This window comes from Sminthopsis crassicaudata, chromosome 4 (assembly GCF_048593235.1).
Source record: "Sminthopsis crassicaudata isolate SCR6 chromosome 4, ASM4859323v1, whole genome shotgun sequence".
Taxonomy (NCBI): domain Eukaryota; kingdom Metazoa; phylum Chordata; class Mammalia; order Dasyuromorphia; family Dasyuridae; genus Sminthopsis; species Sminthopsis crassicaudata.
Genome location: NC_133620.1, coordinates 171,276,624 through 171,298,965, shown reverse-complemented (window position 1 = coordinate 171,298,965; position 22,342 = coordinate 171,276,624). Strand labels below are relative to the sequence as shown.

At 32.4% G+C, this 22,342-nt stretch overlaps 1 protein-coding gene across 13 annotated transcripts in view; it reads right to left on the bottom strand.

Annotated features, from left to right (window-relative positions):
• Positions 1 to 22,342, bottom strand: part of PTPRK (protein tyrosine phosphatase receptor type K) — a 742,018-nt gene that overhangs the window by 45,395 nt on the left and 674,281 nt on the right. For 4 of the 13 annotated variants that reach the window (XR_012489194.1, XM_074309878.1, XM_074309879.1 and 1 more), the window contains exons 14-15: positions 11,509 to 11,647; positions 3,999 to 4,159 (exon numbers count right to left, since the gene is read on the bottom strand). Coding sequence is in view for 11 of the 13 variants with exons in the window: in XM_074309878.1 (XP_074165979.1) it covers positions 3,999 to 4,159; positions 11,509 to 11,647 (300 nt within the window). In the remaining 2 variants the exon portion in view is untranslated. Of the gene's footprint in view, positions 1 to 601; positions 2,261 to 3,998; positions 4,160 to 8,220; positions 8,251 to 10,401; positions 10,444 to 11,508; positions 11,648 to 22,342 lie in introns of those variants that run through there. The other 9 variants (XM_074309869.1, XM_074309871.1, XR_012489195.1 and 6 more) reach the window with 7 other exon arrangements.

Below are 22,342 nucleotides of genomic sequence, written 5' to 3'. Positions count from 1 at the left end.
TGTTTTAGCTGCAAGTGTGAAGCAAATTCTAAGAAAATATTAGATCTATGTAAAATTTATTAAAATTAGATTTGTATAAGTTCTTAATTTTTTTCTTCTTTTCTGAAGTCATGCAAATGCTGATCATGATTAAGCTCAGCCTTCCCCCCCCCCCCCCCTTGGTAGGTAAGTTTCTATTGTCTTCACTCCTACTCTTCAAGCTTATACCATGCAACTTGAAAGTTACATGTTTCATTGTCTACATCATGTCCCAAGATTTGAGTTAACTGATCTTTTGGAGATGACTCCTGTCTTATCTAGAAATAAGCTTTTCCATGAAATATTTTCTTTGCTATTTTGCTGGTATGCACATAAATATAATTCAATTGTGTCAAAGTATACCAATTAATCCAAATGGTTTAAAAGAATAAATACCAGGATACTTCATACTCAAAACACTGAATGTAAAAAGTCACTTGATTGTACACAATCCCATAACATATAGTTTAGGTCAAAGAGGGGAAAGGAACAACTTCACAGTTCACAGTTGCTTCAAAAGAGCAAAATGGGAAAAAAAAAAAAAAAAAAAAAAAAAAAAAGTAATGGAGTCAGAGAACTATTGGATAGCCATACGTATATATTAACATTGTCTATTGCTGTTGAACATCTAAATATTTCTAATTTTATACAACCTCAAAAGTAATCTAGAATGTACAGTTCATATACTCATTATCACCAATCCTACCCATGGTTCTATCCAACAGGAAATAGACCAGGCTGTTTCTTTTGTAACTAATCTTATACAGTGCAATAAAACAAGCTGTACCAAAATTCCCTAAAACTGTCAACATGAATTCTTAATTTCAATATATTTCAATATGTTTACATTTCAATTAACCATGTAATGCTATAATTGATGTGTATCAACCTTTTTTTGTTACCCATACTTAAGAATACACATTTTAAATATTCTTAAATTTTATATAGTATTTCTGCAGTGCTTTGCAATACACTTACCAGTAATAGGGACTTTAACCCAATGAAGCAGTAAAACACATAAAAACACAAAAATATGAATATTAAAATTCCCATGTTGAATCATTAAATGATTGTCAGTCTTAAGAAATATTTAAAACATTCCTAAAATAACTTTTGAAATACAACATTAAGCATAATGCAACCCTCCCCCCATAAAAATCCCACACATATACACACTTCCAGAAGAAAATGAAATAAGGTCTTAGTGAATATCTATCAAAACAAATTGGTTTTAAAAAGTCACTATTTTAAAAAGCATTTTCAAATAGTATTTCTTTTTAAAATAATTGAAAAAATATGCATAAAAATATTGCTAATACATTCGGTCCTAGTATTAGCTCTTTCTTTAGTTTTGCTTTAGTCTATTCTTTAGGTGGCAATTTGATATACAGAATATTACTCTTATAATACTGACAAATCAGGTAACTAAGTTTTTTGAAAGATGTTTACTCAGTTTTATTTTCTGATTTTCTGATTTTTGACAATTGCAATTTTTTTATTTAAGCTCCTTACTTTTTGTGATTACAGATCTGTTACTAGGGTAATAGGGATAAAGAGGACATGTTCTGATGATACATGATTAAGTACCCAGATTCCTTAGTATTGCTCCTCTTGCCTCCACCTAATAATGTCACACTCACTTCTTTTTTCATTGTGATAATCATCATCACAGGAGTGAAAGAGCAAAAAGAATGGAGGTATGCAATTTCTGCTTATCAATCATTTGGTTAGAAGATATCTATTCTGTACACAGAGGAATAATTATATAAGAATTTCTATGTTGGAATATGGAAAGAAACTTTTTGTATAACCAGATTCAAGTTCAATTGAAATAAATAATGGTTTAGATATGACATGAACTATTCAAAGAATTTGATGTCATGATTAACTTGATCTGGATTAATTCTAGAGGTCTGGTGATGTAAATGTAACATGTATTAAAAACAGTTCGTGGCTTAGCTTCAGTTAAATTAAAATTCAGAATTAAAGAATGGACTGTTCTAACCACTTACTCTAATTTTATTGCCATCCGAGTTCATAAGCAGTGAGTTAACTTTCACTGCACTGTCTGATAAAAATATAGCTATCTATCATCAGAAACAAGTTGCTCCAGGCACTGCATTCAATTAATATGTGGACAGACTTCACAACCATGCAAAGAAGTACAATCCATGCAGGGGTGGGTAATAAGGGACTAGGTCCTCACCTAACACAGCAGTTGGCACAAGTGGATCATTGGGCACTGCAGGAAAACAAAGCTCATGAAAAAAATACATTATCCTCAATTTGTTTTTTTGTCTCTTGTCCCTTCCTTTTTTTCCTGTTCCCTCCCTCCTTTTCTCTTTCTTTTTTAAAGGGATTATAGTCAAAAGAAAAGATAGCTCAATTAAATCTATTTTAATTAACAAGGACTGCAAATTTAAAATTAAAATTTTCAGCTTAAGCATTTTCTAGTAAAAGGAAAGGGGTATCAGTTATTACCATGCATTACACTAGTCACTTAAGAAAAAAAAAAAAAAAAAAAAAAAAAAAAACTATGATTGCTAAGTAAAAGCCGAAAAGCTACAAATTACCATCATAAGGATGCTTTTATTTGCTAAAGAAGCTGGGGACTGAACATATGTAGTTTACAGAATAACTTTCTGATTGTTTTGGAGGAAAGAATTCTAGATTAGGAATCAGATGAACTGGGTGTGAATCTAGCTCTGTAAATTAGCTAACATGACTTTGGATAAATATAAATCTCTTAGACCTTAATTTCCTCATTTGTATAATGGGGAGGGGGGATTGGAGCAGATGACCTTTAAGGTCCATTGTAGTTATAAATTTCTGATTATATAATGAAGGAAAAAAAAAAAATCAAGCTTATAATTCGTGATCTTTTTTTTACTGCTATTGACCTCTCAAGCTGGCACAAGTCATGGGTATTCACATTAGACAATTATTAAATGTCAGTAATGTGCCATTTCCAATCTTTTATCAAGTTTCAAAGAGTTAGGGGGGAGGAGGAAAAAGAGGCTCAAACCGATCAAATTAACAATTATGATCTGCCTATCATTTCAACAAAAATTTTTTTTTAACAATAATAGCATTTTTTTTCTTTATTCTTACAATATAATGAAGAACTAAAGTGAAATGGATCAAAGTGGAATTCTTAAGTTTAACATTAAGTTCTGAAATGAATCATGTAATATTTCTAAGTAATAATTTCAGAGTAGGCGAACATAAGGGAATATAGCAGGGTACAGAAAGGTAAAGTCAGAACTGAAAAAAAATCTGCAAACTAAACATTTCAGAAATAATCTTCTTTCCTCTGAAAGATACAAAGATAAACCTTACAAATACTTTATGCTCACAATGCTACTCTTATGTCATCCTACAAAAGCAGATAAGAGAATTTTACAGTTTCTTTTCTCATATAGGGTGCAATTTCATAAGTAGAGAGAAAGACAAGAGTTTAAACAACAAAATTCCTAAATCACCCCAAATGACCATGCCTTTGGGCTCTGTGCCACACATTAAAGACAAAATATCTATGCTGATCCTGCAACTTAATTTTCTATTTTTGTGACTTTTTTCATAGATCCTTGGTAGGAAGGCATAAAGAAGAATTTACAGGAATGGTGATCCCTACATTGACTCATAAATTTCCCCTTCAATATGTGAAGGGAAGCAAGTCTGCAAAGGGAGTGTAAATGGTAAAATGTGACGATGTGTTTTGTCATTAAAAAACAAATCCTCAGTATGACTACATAATTAAAACTATCCTTCACAAGTTGATGATTTAGCCTGAAAAGATACAATACACCTTGAAACTAAATATTTCATTTTCAGTAAGACCCTAGTCTTGAGACTATGAGAAATATTTGAAAATGCCTTCATCTGTTCTGATAAGAACTACTCTTACCCTAAATATGTAGCACTCAGTGAGGTCAAAAATCATTTTTACAATTCAGTAAAGTTCTTAACCAGGTACTTACATCTTGGGCTAAAATTATGAGAATCCATGAATGTAATGGACAGTGGGTCCTCTGCGTGAAGAGTGCTCTGATCAGCATAGCTCCTATCCATTGCATTTACCATATGTGTCATCTCTTGGCGGGTGTTCCCCATGGCATCCTTGCGTTTTTTAGCAAGCTTGCTGCCAAATCAACATATTAAAAGGAACAAGTTAGTATACTATTTGAAGAGGAAACTGGCAATATGTAACTCAGGACAGCCCGGGAATAAAGAAACTTATAGGATATAAACACTAATGGCAGTGGAAATCACAAAAAAGTGAGGTTGAGATATACACATTAATACTTTTTAGATGTCACAAAAATATTCTATTTATGTTGTACTGAAATCCCAAACAATGTACTGAAATCTCAACATCCATGTCTTCAATGCCTTTAGTCTGTCACATTATTTTCCCTACTCACCCCATTTATGTAATTATAGTGCTAAAAGGATATAACTATATTTTACTAAAAAGAATCATAGAAACTCATGGGACTCCTCAAATTAAATTTAAATTTCACTGTTTTCCTGATGTGTAGTTTATTTCTCTGATCTACTTAAAGGTTTTCCTATAGGGAAGAACTTAATGATTGCTTCTTCAAAATTGTTTAGCAAGAACCCAAAAATATTCATGGAATCACATTTTGACTTTTCATATCAAGTACTTCTATTTTCAGTTAATAAATGTTTTATAAAACTCAACAATTAAATGCTTAGCAACAATTATCTAACAAATAGTCAAAAATTATTTGGGACCAGCAAATATTCAATGTAGTTTAAGTGAGCACCAATTCTTAGATTCAAAGACAATTTTTGCAAAAGTGGCTTCAAAAAGCTTAGGTGAATTCTATACATGTATGGCAAATTCAAAATTATCTATTATAATCTGAGTCCCAGAAATATTAAATAACATGTTTAAGATTATACAAGTTGTAAGTGGATTCAAATTAGGTACTATGAGTCCCCAAACAGTGAACACCCACCACTGCATGATTAAAATTTCCTTTTCAAAAACTATTGATTCAAATACTGGGATGTATTTCAATGGATTCAAACTAGCAGCATTAAAATTTTTAGTATTTGGAAAGTGATGCTTTTATTCTATGTAGCAAGCAAAACAACATAACTAGCCACCTTTGCACATAAGACAAAAATATAAAATGGCAGGGTCACCCTCCCCATCCTAATGATATGACATACTTAGACAAGGAGAAGAATATTTTATATATTTTCTGAATTGTTCAGTTTTGTGTACTTGTGGAAAGTTCTTCATGGGCAAGCCCATTTTACTATTCTGAAAGTAAGGATAAGAAATACTAGGTTTTTTTTTTTTTTATATAAAAGTTCTATGCAAAACATGTCCTAATAAAGATTTATTAAAAAGATTACAAAATATTCAAAAACTACAGATAATTCAAATGTGAGCAAAGGTAATCAAAGAGTCCATTGCTAGGAAGCACCAGATAGCAAAGACTTTGTTTTCTACTTCCTTTCTAAAACCAAGTATGATAATATTTGCAAACTGTAGGAATTTGATATTTGATATTGGTATTTGTTGAATGAATGCTAAATGTCTAAAGATCATTACTGATATCCAGCACTCTGAGGACCTCTATAATTACATGATCCAAAGGGCACTGTATCCTCCCAAAGTTATAACACCAAACCCCATAATCATGTCCTAGAGTGGCCACTACCAGAGCCCATGACATTCAGTGATTATTCTGGAGTTGTTAGCTGCCTAAACTACTTGTGATAGAGAACACCAAAGAAGTTTCTTAATAAGATTATATTACAGTAAATTAGATATGGCTCTTATATGACAGAATAATTGAAGTTGGGTAAATCATGATTTAATACAGTATAATTGCCTATTTTCTGCTTCAGATATAAATATTATTTGCATGATGAAAATATTTTTTATTATTATATCATATCATGGTATTGCTTCTCACTAAAATTCATTGACAGAGATGCAAGAGCAGCAGATTAAAGATATCATCAATGGAAGAGATGGATTATATATGTAAAGTTAGGTTAAAATAAAAAAAAATCTTAGTAATAATTTGAAACACCTCACACATGTAATTCAATTCTCATGTGCCCATTTTTTGTCTGAAAATTTCATGTCATCAAATTTCCAAATTTGTAATTTCAGAAAAAATAAACCTACTGATAAATGTATCACATAAAATAGTCCATGGCGAATGATAACATAGGCAAATAAATGATACAGAACATTAACTATGTCCTCTGAGACATTTATTAATATGTATAGCATAATGGGTTGGCCAAAAACCTATATGGGCTTGAAATCTGGGGTACTTATTTTCAAGAAAGCAATAAAGGACATAACCAGTACTGAATAAATCAAGGGCATAACATTAAAGGATGAAACTTTGCTTGGACACATGAATAATTTATTTGCATTTCTTTATTGATGGATAATAATAAATGATTGGGTCAGTGGGTGACAAAACAATCTGTTTATGGCACAGATCAACACTGATACTTTAGATTCACAAATATGGATTATTTAACAAGCTACATGTGTCACCATAACTTTGTTCTTACACCTTGTTCCTCACAACAACCCTGTGAGGTAGGTTTTTATTTGCCTTATCTTACAATTGGAAGTGGGGGGAAATGGCAGCAAGTTTTAAGTATTCTACTCTAGAAAACAAGTCCCCAAGGTATCTTTGATAACAGCTTGCTATTACATCATACTCCAATTTTCTCTCATTGCCTTTTCTAATTCAATACCAGAATTTTCAAAATACCCTCTCTGATTCATATTTGATTTGCAAGCTTTGTTGCTTTCCTCTGTATATTTGCAGCAGATTTTAACTTTTACTATGTCATCCTTTGCCTAAATTGATGGGGCTAGGAGAAGAAGGATGCCTATAATTGAGTCTTGGTCTCTCAGACTTTAAACACTCACCACTAATGATGATCAGCAACTCATGTATTACTTCTAATAGTAGAGAGTTCCTTGGGTCACTGAAGTTAATAGACTGGCTCATGGTCACATATTGAACCCAAGTATGCCTGACTCTAACTTTTGATATTCTCTCTAACTAAATATCAATAGGCTTAACATTAACCAATTATAGATTTTAGATACATTTAGAACATAGTTGATACTATAATATAATTGACTATTCACAATTATGGTAATATGTTAATAGGCTTTAAAAGTCTTGACACTTATCATAACTAGATGGCTTTCCCATAGAACTCTGCTACAAAATGTTGCTTAATGTAATTGAGCTTTAAATTCTTTTTTATCATTATCAAATTATATTAAATTAGAGGAATAGCTTTAGAGTCACTCTATAAATTTAAGCCATTAAAGCCCACCTAACTGCCTTTAACTTTCAGAAGATCCTTCCATCTAAAGATGACTCAAGCAGGCCTGTGAATCTCTTATAGTTTAAGACCCCATACCTAGAGCTAGAAAAACATAGTTGGCTTTAGAAGACATCTGAGTATAGTGCTTCAAGCCTTTGTTAAAAATATTTATACGAAGGCGTTTGGTACTTAGTTATATACTGCTCCAACCCCAAATTCACTTTATTATGAATTAGTTCACCCTACCCCAAATAACTCATACATTTTGCTGGTTTTTACAATACTATAATTCTGTGTATTTTTACATATACTTCCTGACCCATTCTGGGCCTAGACAAAATGATTACAGTTAATTACACACTTTAACCTCCCTAAATTGCAAAAAATCAGTTTAAATATTCCTACAGACTAAACTTAATTAATAGCATGTAGGTATCCTGAAGAATCAGGAATGATGACTTCATTTTTTAACCTGAAAGTATTAGACAAATATAGGAATTAATGTGCCATATCTATGTTCTCCACTTAATCTGTGAGTTATGCTATGATATTCTGAGGCTAAGGTATAGGTCTGGCATAGTGGATTCTATAAAGCTACTTATGAAAAACTGTAAATAAAAATTCAAAGAAGCTCAACATACGGTAATACAATATCCCTTTAAAAAAAATACTAACAATGTCCAGAAATTCAAAGGAAGGAAAAGATAAACTTTCTGATTTTAGAGTCCAAGAAAAGAGATCACTGTTTGAAACTTTACCAGAATTATAAAGCCCTTTCTTCATTTTTTTGAAAAGGGATACTGCATCTTACACACATGTAAAGAAGAACGTCACCCATTTTCTACTTACAGGTAGTAGGAGTAAGAATAGTAGCTCCTCCTGGCAAGCAAATCACAGACAGTGGAAAAAGAGAAGCAATGGTGAATGAAAAGCGTGACTCTGTCACATTCAATAAAGCAGAAAAATGTGCGTTAAAAAAATAAAATAAAACCAAACTCATGTTTCTTCAGTTAGCAGTTCTGCTTGCTCCATGCATTGATTAGACTTCCTTTGCCATGCAATTAAACACATACAAGCAATACAAAAATGAGTTCTGAAAAGAGATCACTTGAGAAAATAACATGCTGATATTTTATTTACTGCCCCTCCCCATGGAAGAATTAAATGGATTGTGTCTTCTCAACATGCAGTTAAGCATAATATGATCCATTACCATCTAGATGTTATGACAAATGGAACAGCTGTGTATAGAACTTGTGCACTATGGAAGTTTTTACTTTTTAGCTATAAAACCTAAACATCTAAAATTTTGTATTTTGTACACAGAATGAGACCTACATTTATAGAAATAGCTGCTGCTTAATTTTTTTTAATTCCCAAAGGTACACGGGTGTATACATATGTTATATGAACATACATATGCACACATATGTGTACGTATAAACCATACACTATATACACACACACACACACATCCACAAACATTTTTAGAGTAGATGCATGTGAACACATTCACACACACAAATGTTTACTGTATTGAAACATAATTTTAACATGTTGGTGTTTGGAAATGTTAATGTATTCATGCTGAGCATTTTAAAATATCATATATAGAGAGATATATGAACCAATGAAGAAATGGCATAAGTCTGGAAATATTTCAATGGAGATTAAATTAAAAAATGACACTGTTTTTTGAAAGATGCAATATCCCTTTCCTTAGCCTAGCCACTTACTTTATATAACTCCAATTGTACTTTTATTCAACTGAATCTCAATCCATTCTTTAACAAAACAGACAGAAAAACACAACCCCCACCCCTTTCAATATGTGAAGTAAATAAGAGAGAGAGCTGCTTACCCACTCATATTTTTCCCAACAAGGGACAGAGTCATATTTGAGAAAAATTGAGGATTCCATAACATTTCATATGCTAGGAAACTAAATAGATCCATTCTTTCATCATTTTCTTTGGAATGAGTTTTATGGTAAAAAGGGATACTACAATATGTATGAATTTACTGGCAACATATGTTGAAAATGATGAGAATTTTTTTTAAACATTCAATTTCCTTTAAAAAATGTATGATTCCATGTGTGTATGTATACATGTATGGAAGTCATATTTAGAACTATTTTTAAAGTGCCCAAAACAAATTAGCTAACCTTGGCATATACCATTCTATTTTCTGAAGTTTTTATATAATCATCATGAATGTACCTAAAAAACCCTTAAAAAAACACAACTAAATTATCTGGGAGAAGGGAAAAGAAAAGTAAACCCTATCTACCATTCTGCTGAGTAGAAAAACAAATAAATTATAATTATGAAAAATGGTCAAGCATTAGAGACTCATTAAATACGCCAACTCTTCTAACATATTTTAAATATGGACCACAAAAAAACTCATCTGTGGTCTGTGTCATTGGGTAACTGACAAAATATTATGCCTGACATATCACACTGCTTTGAAAGATTAGAGATTTGCCACAAAGAAAAATTGTTGTTATTGAAAGCATGTGTAGTGACAGCATTAACTTACTGCTGTAAGAAATTTTTATTTCAAATAAATTTTTTCTTAAGAGGGAGGGCCCAGGATAAAGAAGGCTAACAATCTAAAATATAAAGGAATATTAAGTGTTTTCAAATTCCACAAAATAGCTTAGTTTACTTAAATCTATCCCAGGTGGAAATGACTAATGATATGTAATTGGAAGCCACTCCAATATGCTCCTTTATCAGACATAAGGTGACTATATGGAGCTTAATGATGAAGCAAGGTTGTAATTAGCTGATGAGCTGGCAACAGTTAGCCTGAACTAGAAATAGCATGATAGTACAAGGGTATAGGTGAAAATCTTATTGGCCTTCATTTCCAAATTTGTGTCACTAAGAGACTAGCCAGTTTTGTTTCTTGTTTCATGTTGAATGTAATTCTCATATACAAAGGTAGACAACAGAGAAAAGGGAGAGCACTATTGGAGAAAGCACATATGTAGCTAACTAACACAAAACACTATAAGCATACCTAATGTTTCTAATGCAGACGCTTCTTCTCCAAGTTATATATCTCCAGGGTGTCATTGTAAAGAGGCAATAAATTAAAAAAACTAATGGAACCATCAAAAACATGTAGCATGACTCTTAGCTACAAACTTCAATGTTTTATTTCACTTATTTAATAATAAAAATACACTATTTTTCAAGTGAACATATGTAACATTTACAACTAGTAGATTTTTCCCACTAAGAAATTCATAAATCAGAAAACACTGCTGCACACAAACACTTTTAAGACAGACAGCTGTGCCTTTTGAAAGACAAACTGGTTGGTGCGGCATATCCCAAATATACAAACTTGGAGATATAGTAGTAGAGATTAATAGAGTACATCAGCTATATTAATTAGAGGATAGTATTGCTTTGAGGTACTGGTAAAATTATTATGGAATTTGACAAGAGATTAACAATTTTCAACCATGGAAAAGTGTGCATCTTGATATAGATATTTTAAAAAGCAGCATTTTTCAAATTAATTTCTTAAACAGTTGTTTAAATTTCAACAATATCTTTTTAAAATTCCAGAAGATGGCGATATTGGTTGATATCTTACAAAGAATCTTGAATGCTGAGAAAAATAGTAATCAAAAAAAGGCCCTGAGTTTCATTTTTTTTTTAATAATGAGGTTTGTACACAGTGAAGATATAATACAGAATTTGACTACATAATAACCAAATTTTCTCTGATCTAGATTTTTAGTCAACGTGAACATATAAAATGCAGTTGGTAAAATGTATTATGGTATAGCAGAAAGCATCAAGAACTTTAAACCAGCACATTAGAAGGTAAATTAAATACATTTTTTAAAATGGATAACATATTTATTGATATCCTAAGCATTCTTTTATTTTAATAACTTGAAAATTTAATTTGGAAAATTCAAAATATAGCAGAGAATATATGCATCTAACAATGAATTGAAGAGAAATAAAGTGAAGAGAGTTCAATAAATTTTGAAAAACTAAGTTATTCTTGATGATGGCCTATACTGAAACACCCTGTAAGGAAAGATGTGTAGAAATTATTGGCATATATAGTAAGATAGTGGGACAAGACACTATTAAAAGGTCTTACCTTTTTTTGACAATTAATATGACAACTAGGAGGAGTAGGATGAATACCAAAATCCCAGCACTGATTCCTGCTATTTTCACTACTCGATCTGTTTGCTTGGCTGGATCTGGAATCACCTCTGGCTCTTCTGTTGCTGCTGCTAAATAATTTTTTTAAGTAAGGAAGTTATTGAAAGCACATTATTATTATTGCAGAAATGAAAATCTTCAGAAACAATTCACCCTCCCCAAAGCAAACTATTTTGTTTACATAAAAATAGAGAAATATAAACATGAATGAGGTCAGAAAGTTGGAAAACTGACAATTCAGGTTACACATAAAGCCAATTATTCCAACAAGAATGATGCTAAACATCAGAAAGGATATCGAGATAAAGTGATAGAATTTATTTCTTGAAACTTTTTTTTTTTTTTCATCTGAAGCTGTTCTGTGATGTCTTGCTTGATTATAAAGGGAAAGGTATAATTTTTGTTTGACAATTTAATGGCAATAAAAGGTATGGTAAATAATTTGTTGGACAGAAGAGACAACAAAAATAAGAACACACTAACAACTGTGTGTAGATGTGATTTGAAAGTACCAATGAGAAACCAACCATACTTCTCATTCCACAAAGTATGAATTGGCTTCCTTTTTTGTGGCTTCAGCCACTTGACCTCAAGTATTTCCTTATGATGAAGTATGGATCATGTTTACTTCAGTGACATCTTCAGCTTGTTATGGTGGGCACAAAGGGAAGACTACTGGTTTGTCAATCAACTTGAATGATCTTAGGCATATCATATTTCCTTTCTGGGTCACAATTTTTTTTTACCTGTAAAAGATTCTTTAAGTCTAATAGTCTATGATTAGAAGGAAAGTTTCTGAGTGCAGAGTCTAAGTCTTATACATCTTGTAGTCCCTCTTAAAAATATGCTCAATATCTTGTTTATTGCAATTGCTCAATAAATACTGGTTGGGGGCAGCGAGGTGGGGCAGTGGATAGAGCACCTGCCCCGAATTCAGGAAGACCCGAGTTCAAATCTGGTCTCAGACACTTAACACTTCCTAGCTGTGTGACCCTGGGAAAGTCACTTAACCCCAGCCTCAAAATAAGAAATAAATAAATAAATAAATACTGGTTGAATGAATTTGTTGAGTTTTGCCAGCACTTCATACTTCTACCACACACACATATGTATACATAATATGCATATGTAGATATGTATATATACACAGACATGTATATAAACATATGTATATACACATTCATACACACACACACACATATATATATATATATATATATATATATATATATATATATATTTTTTTTTTTTTTTTTTTTTTTTTTTTACTTAAAAGTAATCCATCTTCTGAAAAAAAAGTTAAGGTAGCTTATGAAAATATAAAATTAAATAATAAAACAGAAATTAATATTTTTTAAAATTAAGAAGTACAGAAAAGCTCAGATGAATTTTTTTGGTAGTTAAATCCTAAATTTAAGCCCTTTTAGATTATATTAACTTCCTAATAACCATTACAAAAAGGGAAACCTTGTCTCAGAATAACCTAAAATCTGAGCATTTTGTTTTATTTAATTACTGAAGTATTAATTAAGTTCAATGAATTAAAAACTTTTTTTTTTCTTTTAAACTTCCCTATTAATTACTTTTTCCTCTCCTCTAAAACTGGAAACTAGGTCTGGTCTCCTATGTCTCTATCTTCTTGATAAAAATAGTCATCATTCTACTCCTGTATAAGGCACTTCCTTTACTTATTAACACATAAGTCTCAGGCAGAGATATACCTCTTAGCCTAAATATCTAAGGCACATTACAATTCAATGCATATATTATAATTCAATTAAAGATGAAATCGAGTAATTAGAATCATAGTATGTCACAGTTGGAAAGGATCTAAGAAATCACATCTAATTCAATTCTCTCATTAATATATGAATTAATATTTCTAAAACATCCCTAGCAAGTAATTGACCAAGGTGTTTGAAAACCCCCAATACTTGGGAACATATTCTTCATTAGTCCGTCTAATTCCTTTTTGGACAGGCTTGCTTAAGAAGTTTTTCTGTATTTCATGCCAAACTTTTTAACTTTTATTCAACTTTTCTAGTTCTTTCCTCTTCAGAAGAGTGTAGCATAGGGTCAACAATACTGAATGTAAAGTCAAGAGATCTGAATTTGAGTCTTAGCTCACTGTTGTTGTTGTTGTTATAAAGTTGTTTCAGTCATATTCAACTCTCTGAGACCCAATCTGGGGTTTTCTTGGCAAAAATACTGGATGCCCTTTTCTTCTCCAGCTCATGTTACAGATGAGAAAACTGAGGGAAACAGAGTAAAATCACTTGGCCAAGGTCATACAGCTAGTAAATCTCTAAGCCTGAATTTGAACTAAGGACTTCCTAATTTCTGGTTCATCACTCTATGCTGCTACTCAGATGCTAATTAAAATTATATATTCTTCAGTAATATTCACGATAAATCTTGTATTTTAGCATTAAACATTTGGGAAGTAATAGATATAATTTTTTTCTCCAAGGAGATCTCCTGTGGAGAATTATATATATATATATATATATATATATATATATATATATATACCTAGTGGCTCAAAATCTGAAGTTTAAGCAGAAGTAGATGGAATTTACTTTGACCTTTTATGCATGAAGGTAGATACCAAATATTTTCATATGTGTGTATGTACATACACATTATAAAATGTGATTAAATGAGAAGCAATGTACATTATGATTTGGGGGACATGTGGCAACTATAAAATGGGTAGTCAATAAGCCATATTTGTGTGAAATAATGGTAAATTATTTAAAATTCAAAGGAAGAAGAATATACATTTAGAATTTTGTTCAATATATTTAAGAAGCACTTATATCCAAGGCAAAGAAAACACAATTAAGAATAAAATCATAAACATAAGCTGGAATACCACATGGAGACCAGATTAGAGGACAAGACCTGTGAGTTTTCTTGGCACAAGGAAATCTTTAAGTACAATTCAGAAAAAGGGTCTTGGACCCAAGTTTTCTTGAATTGGAGGCTCTCTTTCTTTCTTTCTTTCTTTCTTTCTTTCTTTCTTTCTTTTTCCTTCCTTCCTTCCTTTTCCTTCCTTCCTTCCTTCCTTCCTTCCTTCCTTCCTTCCTTCCTTCCTTCCTTCCTTCCTTCCTTCCTTCCTTCCTTCCTTCCTTCCTTCCTTCCTTCCTTCCTTCCTTCCTTCCTTCCTCTTCTTCTTCTTCTTCTTCTTCTTCTTCTTCTTCTTCTTCTTCTTCTTCTTCTTCTTCTTCTTCTTCTTCTTTTTTTTTCTTCTTGCTGAGGCAATTGGGGTTAAGTGATTTGCCTAGGGTCACACAGCTAGGAAGGGTTAAGTGTCGGAGGCCAGATTTGAACTCAGGTTTTCCTGACTTCAGGGCACTGCACCACTTAGCTGCCCCAGAGGCTGGTTCTTTCTATCTACTCATCCACACTGTCTCTTTGCAGATATCTGATTAATATTGCTTTGAAAGATGTGACTGGCATAATGAGGATGCCTTTCATAAGTTCTGTGTGTGTGTGTTTCTGTGTGCATAAGTAAGAAAAACAGTTAAAGTCTGATTTTCAGTTAAGAGCTAATGTTAAGTGAAATAACAAGTGGATTAATATTATTCTGCATTACTTAACTTTCTGTTTACAAGATAGATTTTCATCTCAAACCCTCAGTCTTCAATTCAACTCTGTAACTTGCTGAGTTTTTCTGTCTGATCTTTCCTGAGTTTTCTCCCCCAGTATGTATTGTACTCATTTAAAGTACTCAGTCTATACCTTATTTACTTGTGTTCCTGTTGTATCTCAGCAGGAAGTAAATTCCTTTAGAAAAGAGACTATATTTTTTTCCCATCTTTGCAATTTAAACTTTGGTATATCTGGTATAATAGGAAATCTAGTACATTTAATGACCTTTTGTAATGTTCTTTGTTGGTTTTCCTGGGGTCTCTGGAAGCAGCCTTCTTTTCAGCTCAGTAATCACCACAAGAGTAGCCAGGGGTTAAAGTTCAAATCCTTTATTATCTCCTTCAAAGAACTGTCTCCTTGCCTGGGGCTTTAGCTAGCTTTCTTAGAAGCTTTCTGGAGTCTTGGTTTCAGTGGAGAAGCTAAGAGGGGGAGCCTGTCACCAAAGTGGTGTGAGATGGGATGAATGAATCTGAGTCCAAGGGCTTGTGCTTCAGCCTCCAGTCTGCTTGTCTCAGCTCTCTCTGAATGAACCTGGTTGAGGCTCCTAGCTTATATGGTTTACACTGAGTATAAACCAATCATTGTATCACTAGGAAACCACACTAGAGAACTATTAATCACCATGCTAAACTAGATAACCATTGTCTCACCAATTCCACTGAATTGTAAGAAACAATCTTTGTTTCAAGTTCAGAATTATGGCCCATAACAGACTTTGAAATGCTAAAATTTGTATTACTGGTTCTTAATATCTGAACAATTACCCTTGGCAATCATAGTATTAGCTTTTGTATTTGTTTCTCAGTCAAATGATCTTATCATTTAAAAATCAAATGATCACCAATCTTTTATTAGGACAAAAATGAAAGAGTCCCTTTGTTCAAGAAGTTTAAATTTCACTGGGAAGGATAACGATACACATATAAAATTACATAATATATGAGGCAATGTGTGTGTGTGTGTGTGTGTGTGTGTGTGTGTGTGTGTGTGTTTGTGTGTGTGTGTGTGGGGAGATGGTAAGTGAATTTAAGTATTAACTGCTGGATGGATGACGAAAATGAGGTCACATCAAGGAGAATGGATCATGTAGTAAAGTGGAAGAATAAATCTTAAGCCATAAGCTAAAAGATTTTAAATGCCTATCAAACAAGTTGGTATTTTATCTTAGAGACAATAGGGAGCCACTGTAGCTTTTTAAGCAGGGAGATAACATGGTAAGACCTATGCTTTACAAATATCACTTTAGGAGGATAGGATAAAAAGAGATTTGAAGCTGAAAGATCATTTAGAAGGATCTTGTGATAATCCAAATAAGAAGTGATAAGAGCTGAACTAAGGTAGTGCCCTTGATAATAGAGAGAAGGTAACACATGTAAGAAATGTTGTAGCAACTGAAGCCACAAGACTTGTGAATATTAGTTAAAGAGCAAATAAAAATATTCCTCAAAAATGCACCTAACACTTGAGGGACAAATGATAATTTTAGATCTTGACATATGTGTATAAATGCATTTTTTGAGTCTTTGTCCACAACAAATCTACTAAAGGGATTAAATTTCTTCCTTATAACATGCCACTTAAATATAGACTTATTAGTGGGAACAAAGGCAATAAGAACAAATATTACTTTTCAGTCTTTCTGATGGGCATAAAATTATTGACAGTGACTATACTCCAGAGCCTTGTACATAACTTATGCACATGTACTAAGACAATGTAGATCTCTCTTTCTACTAATATTTTTCTTTATGCTGTAAATCTTTACCTCCTTATCATCTAAAAAGTATTCTCAAATTCCCCAGTTCTCTAATTTTGCCAAGAGCCATCTCATTGGACAATGAGAAATATCTAAACTAGCATATCATTTTTATTGAGCAAACTTCTGAAAGTTATTTTAATAAAATATTTAAACTTACATCATACATTTTACAATATAGAGGCTTAGGTATATATTTAAAAATATAAATTTTAAATAATATCTAATGTTCTTTAAATTAATTTTATTTTTAGAAGAAATGCAGTACAATTTCATAAAAGTTAAAGCAATATTCAAGAATAATTCATTGAGATTCTTGTATAAATAATGTAATGATCACTTATGGTACCATACCTTTTATTTTTATATTGAAGTCCTATTTTAATGTACCACTGTAATATAAAGGTGACTCCAGCATCTTGAAGGTTTTATGAGGACATCAGAAAACTCTGACTAGTTATAAACATTGAACTAGGAAAGCTTTGCATGATTGTCTAAAAATGGATTCCAACTTTTTCATACAAGTACTAGCCTAAGTATGGGAAGACTTATCACTTAGGTAGTTTGTGTGTGTGTGTGTGTGTGTGTGTGTGTGTGTGTGTGTGTGTGTGTACACACTTTTAGTGTGTTTAACACATACATTTATGAGAAGCTCACTGAATCATCTATGTGAAGGAGTACCCATCTGAATTTACTTCAATTTAACAAGCACTTATTAAACTCCTATAACATTTCAGGATGAAATGAGAGCCGTGGAGAAATAGTAGGTCTGCTTCCAGCTTACCCCAGTAGCCATCTTTGAAAAAGAAAAATCAACAACAGCTATTTTACCATGAGAACTGATGGACAATGAGGCCTTTCTATCTGCTTGCAGTTGAAACCTTATATACATGTTGTGTCCACCATTAAAATAGGAACTTATGAGATCAAGGATTACTTTCTATTTGTATCCCCACTGACAGCTAAATACTATATTAGTAAAAACAAAAGGATTGGAAATCAGGAAGATCTGATCTTCAGATCTAGCCTTAGTAACTAGCTGTGTGATCCCAGGCAAGAAATCACCTAGCTCAGTTCCTTCAATTGTAAAATACCACCTAGCTGCCAGAATCTAGGGTGAGGATCAAATGAGACAACATCTGTAAAGCACTTAGCATAGGGCCTGAAACATAGCTGTTGTTCAATCATTTCAGTTTAGAGATACTGAACTACACAATGTCCTTTGGGGAAACAAAAAGGAATAACAACCCACAAGGAAAGCTCAAAGGAATTGGGAGAATATTATAGATACAAAATTTGCCATAATACAATGGAGAAAGTGGAGAGTCATAACTGTTACAAGGAAGAAGTTTGGGAATTCAAAAGATTTTTCTAGAACAAAGATGAACATGGAAAATATGATGTTCGAACGAGTCCAGGAAAGACTGGCATTATTACTTCACTAAGGAGAAATGGAGTGTCAATGTAGAAAACATCCCAGATAAAGGGAACAATGTGATTTAAAGAGGTGCTAGTTCTTTTCTTTTCAAAATAGATGTTCAAAATTTTTACTTTATATAAAATCCTAATTCATGATGCATCTTTTTATATCAAATGGCAGACACATGGTACAGTGGGTCGATTGTTGGACTTGGAATTAAGAAGATTTGAGTTCAAGTGTGGATCACAGCAATTCCACTCTTTGTTGTTGTTTAATTGAATTTTGTTTTCTTTTTTTTGTCATTCTCTACCAGGTCATTCCCTCTAATCAAGAGTTTCTTGGGGTTACTTTTCTTCTTCCTGTATACTACTTCACTTAGTGATCTCATCAACTTCCTTTGAAATTACCAATTCTATATTAATGTTTTTCAAATCTTCCTACCCCACCCTAGCCTTTCTACTGATCTCCAATCTCACATCTCCAAATGCCATTCATATACCTTGAAGTGGATGTCCAGTAGACATCTTAAATTCAGCATGTTCAAAACAGAACACTTATTTTCCCCTAAACCCTCCCCTATTCCAAACTTCCCTATTACTATAGAGAGTACTATTGTCTTCCTAGTCGCTCAGGCTTAAGACACAGGAGTCATCTTCAACTCTTTACTACCTCTCACCAACCATATCCAATCTGCTGTCACAGCCTGCAGATTTTACCTTTGCAAAATTTCTTGAATGCACCACATTCTACACTTTGACACTCTCTACTCCAGGACAAACCCTCATCACCTAATATCTGAACTGTATATACAATTGTATATAATAAAATATATTTTATTTAATTATTATAACAGCCTGCTGGTGAGAGCTGCTTGTCTCAAATCTCTCCCCAATCCAATCTTTCCTTCATTCATGCTCTAAATTGATTTTCCTAAAGTACAGGTCCAAGCAAATCAATTCTCTACTCAATAAATTCCAGTTGCTTGCTATTGTCTTCAGAATCAAATTCAAAGTGTAATTTGAATTCAAAGCCCTTCAAAATCTAGCTCTCTCCTAGTCTTCTAGTTATTTACATTTTACTTCTCAACATATGTTCTGATCCAGTGAAATGGTCTTCCCTGCTAGTCCACGGAAAAACATCATCTCTCTTGGCTCTTGGCATTTTCTCTCTCTACTTCCCATTCCTGGAATGCTCTTACTCTTCTGCTTTGTCTGTTGACCTTCTGGCTTCCTTAAAGTTCCAACTAAAATTCTACTTGTTATTGGAAGCCTTCCCAAATGCATGTTAATTCCAGTACTTTCCATCTGTTAATTATTTCCTAATTATCTTGTATATAGCTTGCTTTTTTATAAGATTATTTGCATGTTGTCTTCCATTAGATTGTAAGCTACTTGAAGACAAGGACTTTCTTTTGACTCTTTTTATATCCCTATTGCTTAGCACAAAACTTGGCACATAGCAGGCATCTAATAAGTATTGATTGATATATCCTCTTATGGTTTGCTTTGTACATATTTGTCGGAATGTTGTCTCTCCCCTTAGACTATAAGATTCTTGATGCCAGGGAAGGTCTTTTGCCTTTTTTTTTTTAAATCTCCAATACTTAAATATACTCAATAAATGTTTATTGTTTTACTATATGTAATGTTTTACTATATTCAATAAATGTTTCAACTCTGGGGCACATTCAGTGTAAAGTCATAGAGATTAGAGATGAAATGTTTATATGAGAAGTGCAAGTGGCCCAGTATTGCTAGACTGTGGAGTATTTAGAGAGAATAAAGTGTAGACATATTGAAAATGTAGGGAGAAGAAAAACTCCAAAAAACTTGAAAAGTCAGACAGAGGATTTTATATTTGATCCTTGAGGTAATAAAAATAAAAATAATATTATTTACATAGTGCTTAAACATTTGCAAAGTGCTTAATTTCAGTTTATTCTCACAAAATAAAATAAATAAATTAAAATAATAGTGCCTATTATTATTATATTTATTATTACCAGCATTTTACAGATGAGGAAATAGAGGCAGACAAATATTAACTAATCTGTCCTAAGTCATGCAACAAGCAAATACTGGAGTTGAATATGGACTCAATTCTTTTTGATTCTAGGTATAGCATTCTGTCCATCCATAGCGCTAATGAGCAACTTACTATTTCTAATAGGGAGCCACTGAAGTTTATTGAATAAGGAAGTGAAATGGCCAAACCTTTGCTTTAGGGGAAAAAAAAAAAAAACACTTTGGCAGCTAAGTGGATTGGAGTGGAAAGAGACTTGAAGGAGGGAGACCAGAAAGTTGGCTACTACAACAGTTTAAGAATAAGGTTATATATATTTTAACATATTTAACATATATTGTTCTACCTGCCATCTAGGGGAGGGAGTGGGGGAAAGAGGGGAAAAGTTGGAACAGAAGATTTTGCAAGGGTCACTGCTGAATATAACTTGTAAATAAAAAGCTATAATAAAAATATATTTTAAAAAATAAAGTTATGTGCTTATGCATCAAAGTATTAGCTATATGAGAGTAAATAAGGGATAAATATGAGAGATGTTGTAAAAACAGAAATGATTAGAATTAGCAATGGATTGGACATGTAGGATCAATGCCAGTGAAGAGCAGAATACAAATAATATCAGAGTTGCCAGTTTGGATTGCTGAAGGTAAGAATAAGAGAACATACCTACCAGAACTGCCTGCATTAACTACAGCTCATTAACCGGGTCCAGAAAGCATACAAACTCTATCCTATAATCAATTAATACTTTTATTTTACTACTTATATGAATTGTGTGGAATGTCAGGATTATAATCTGTTATAATGGCCACAGGTCTCTTTAGATTCCATTTTTTAGCCCTTCCTCGCCTGTCCCATCATATTATATTCCCATTCAGGTAACACTGCTGTCATCTCATTTTTGTGTATGATTTTTCTTTTGTTCTTTTAAATTGCTTTAAATTCTGCTTATCCTGTGAAAGTTTTCCATGAAAAATGAAAAATTTGAAGATAAGTCCTATACACAAAACACAGGGAAAGGGGAGAGGGAAAGAAGGAAGGAGACAGAGAAGAAGGGAAAGGGGTAGGGAGAGAGAGCAAAGGAAGGAAGAAGGGAAGGAGAGGAGAGAGGGAGGGAAATGTCAATTTCTAATCAAATTTTATCTAAATTGTTTGATCTGCATTTTAACCAGATCTGGGATGAGCTAACCAGACAATTCTCATAATTTAGTCTCTATCTACTCATGTCTCTTTAAAAAAAAAAAAAAAAAAAAAAAAAAAAAAAAAAAAAAAAGATTTAGCTTAATGCTTGAGGTTCAAAGCTACTTAATGATAAAAGTAAAACAAAAGTTGCCTAATCTTTTAATCATGTAATATTCTGACTCATCTGAACCCATTCAAATAATTCTTTAAAAGAATTGTGTAAACATTTGGGCAAATCTTATCCCAGCTCATCACCATGCTTTTTAGCCACCAAAGTCTATTCTAAGTTTAAGACCATACTGTCATTTTCATTTTAACAGATGATGGTACCAATATAGAATTAGTTGCCATGGCACCAGCAAGCCATGATCTTATGTATTTTCTTGTTTACCTGGCAATTTATCAAGAAGAAAATATGAAGAGTGGGCCTCCAATGTATTAAATGTTTTTAGGAAAAATGATTCAAGTTGTACTCTAAGTAAGAATAAATAACCAAATATCGTGATGGGTCCCAGGATTAGAATAAAAATTAAAACAATCTTTGATCTTTCTTATGCAAGCAAAATATTTTCTAATTCATTCACAGGGCTCAGTGAATAAAAAAGATAAAAAGAAGAAATGTAAATGCTGACTTTTCATGCTAAGATACCATATCATACTAATTTGATTTTGCAGTACAATGAGCATAATTCTTGAACACTATGGAATAAACTCAGCATTTCTATACGAATT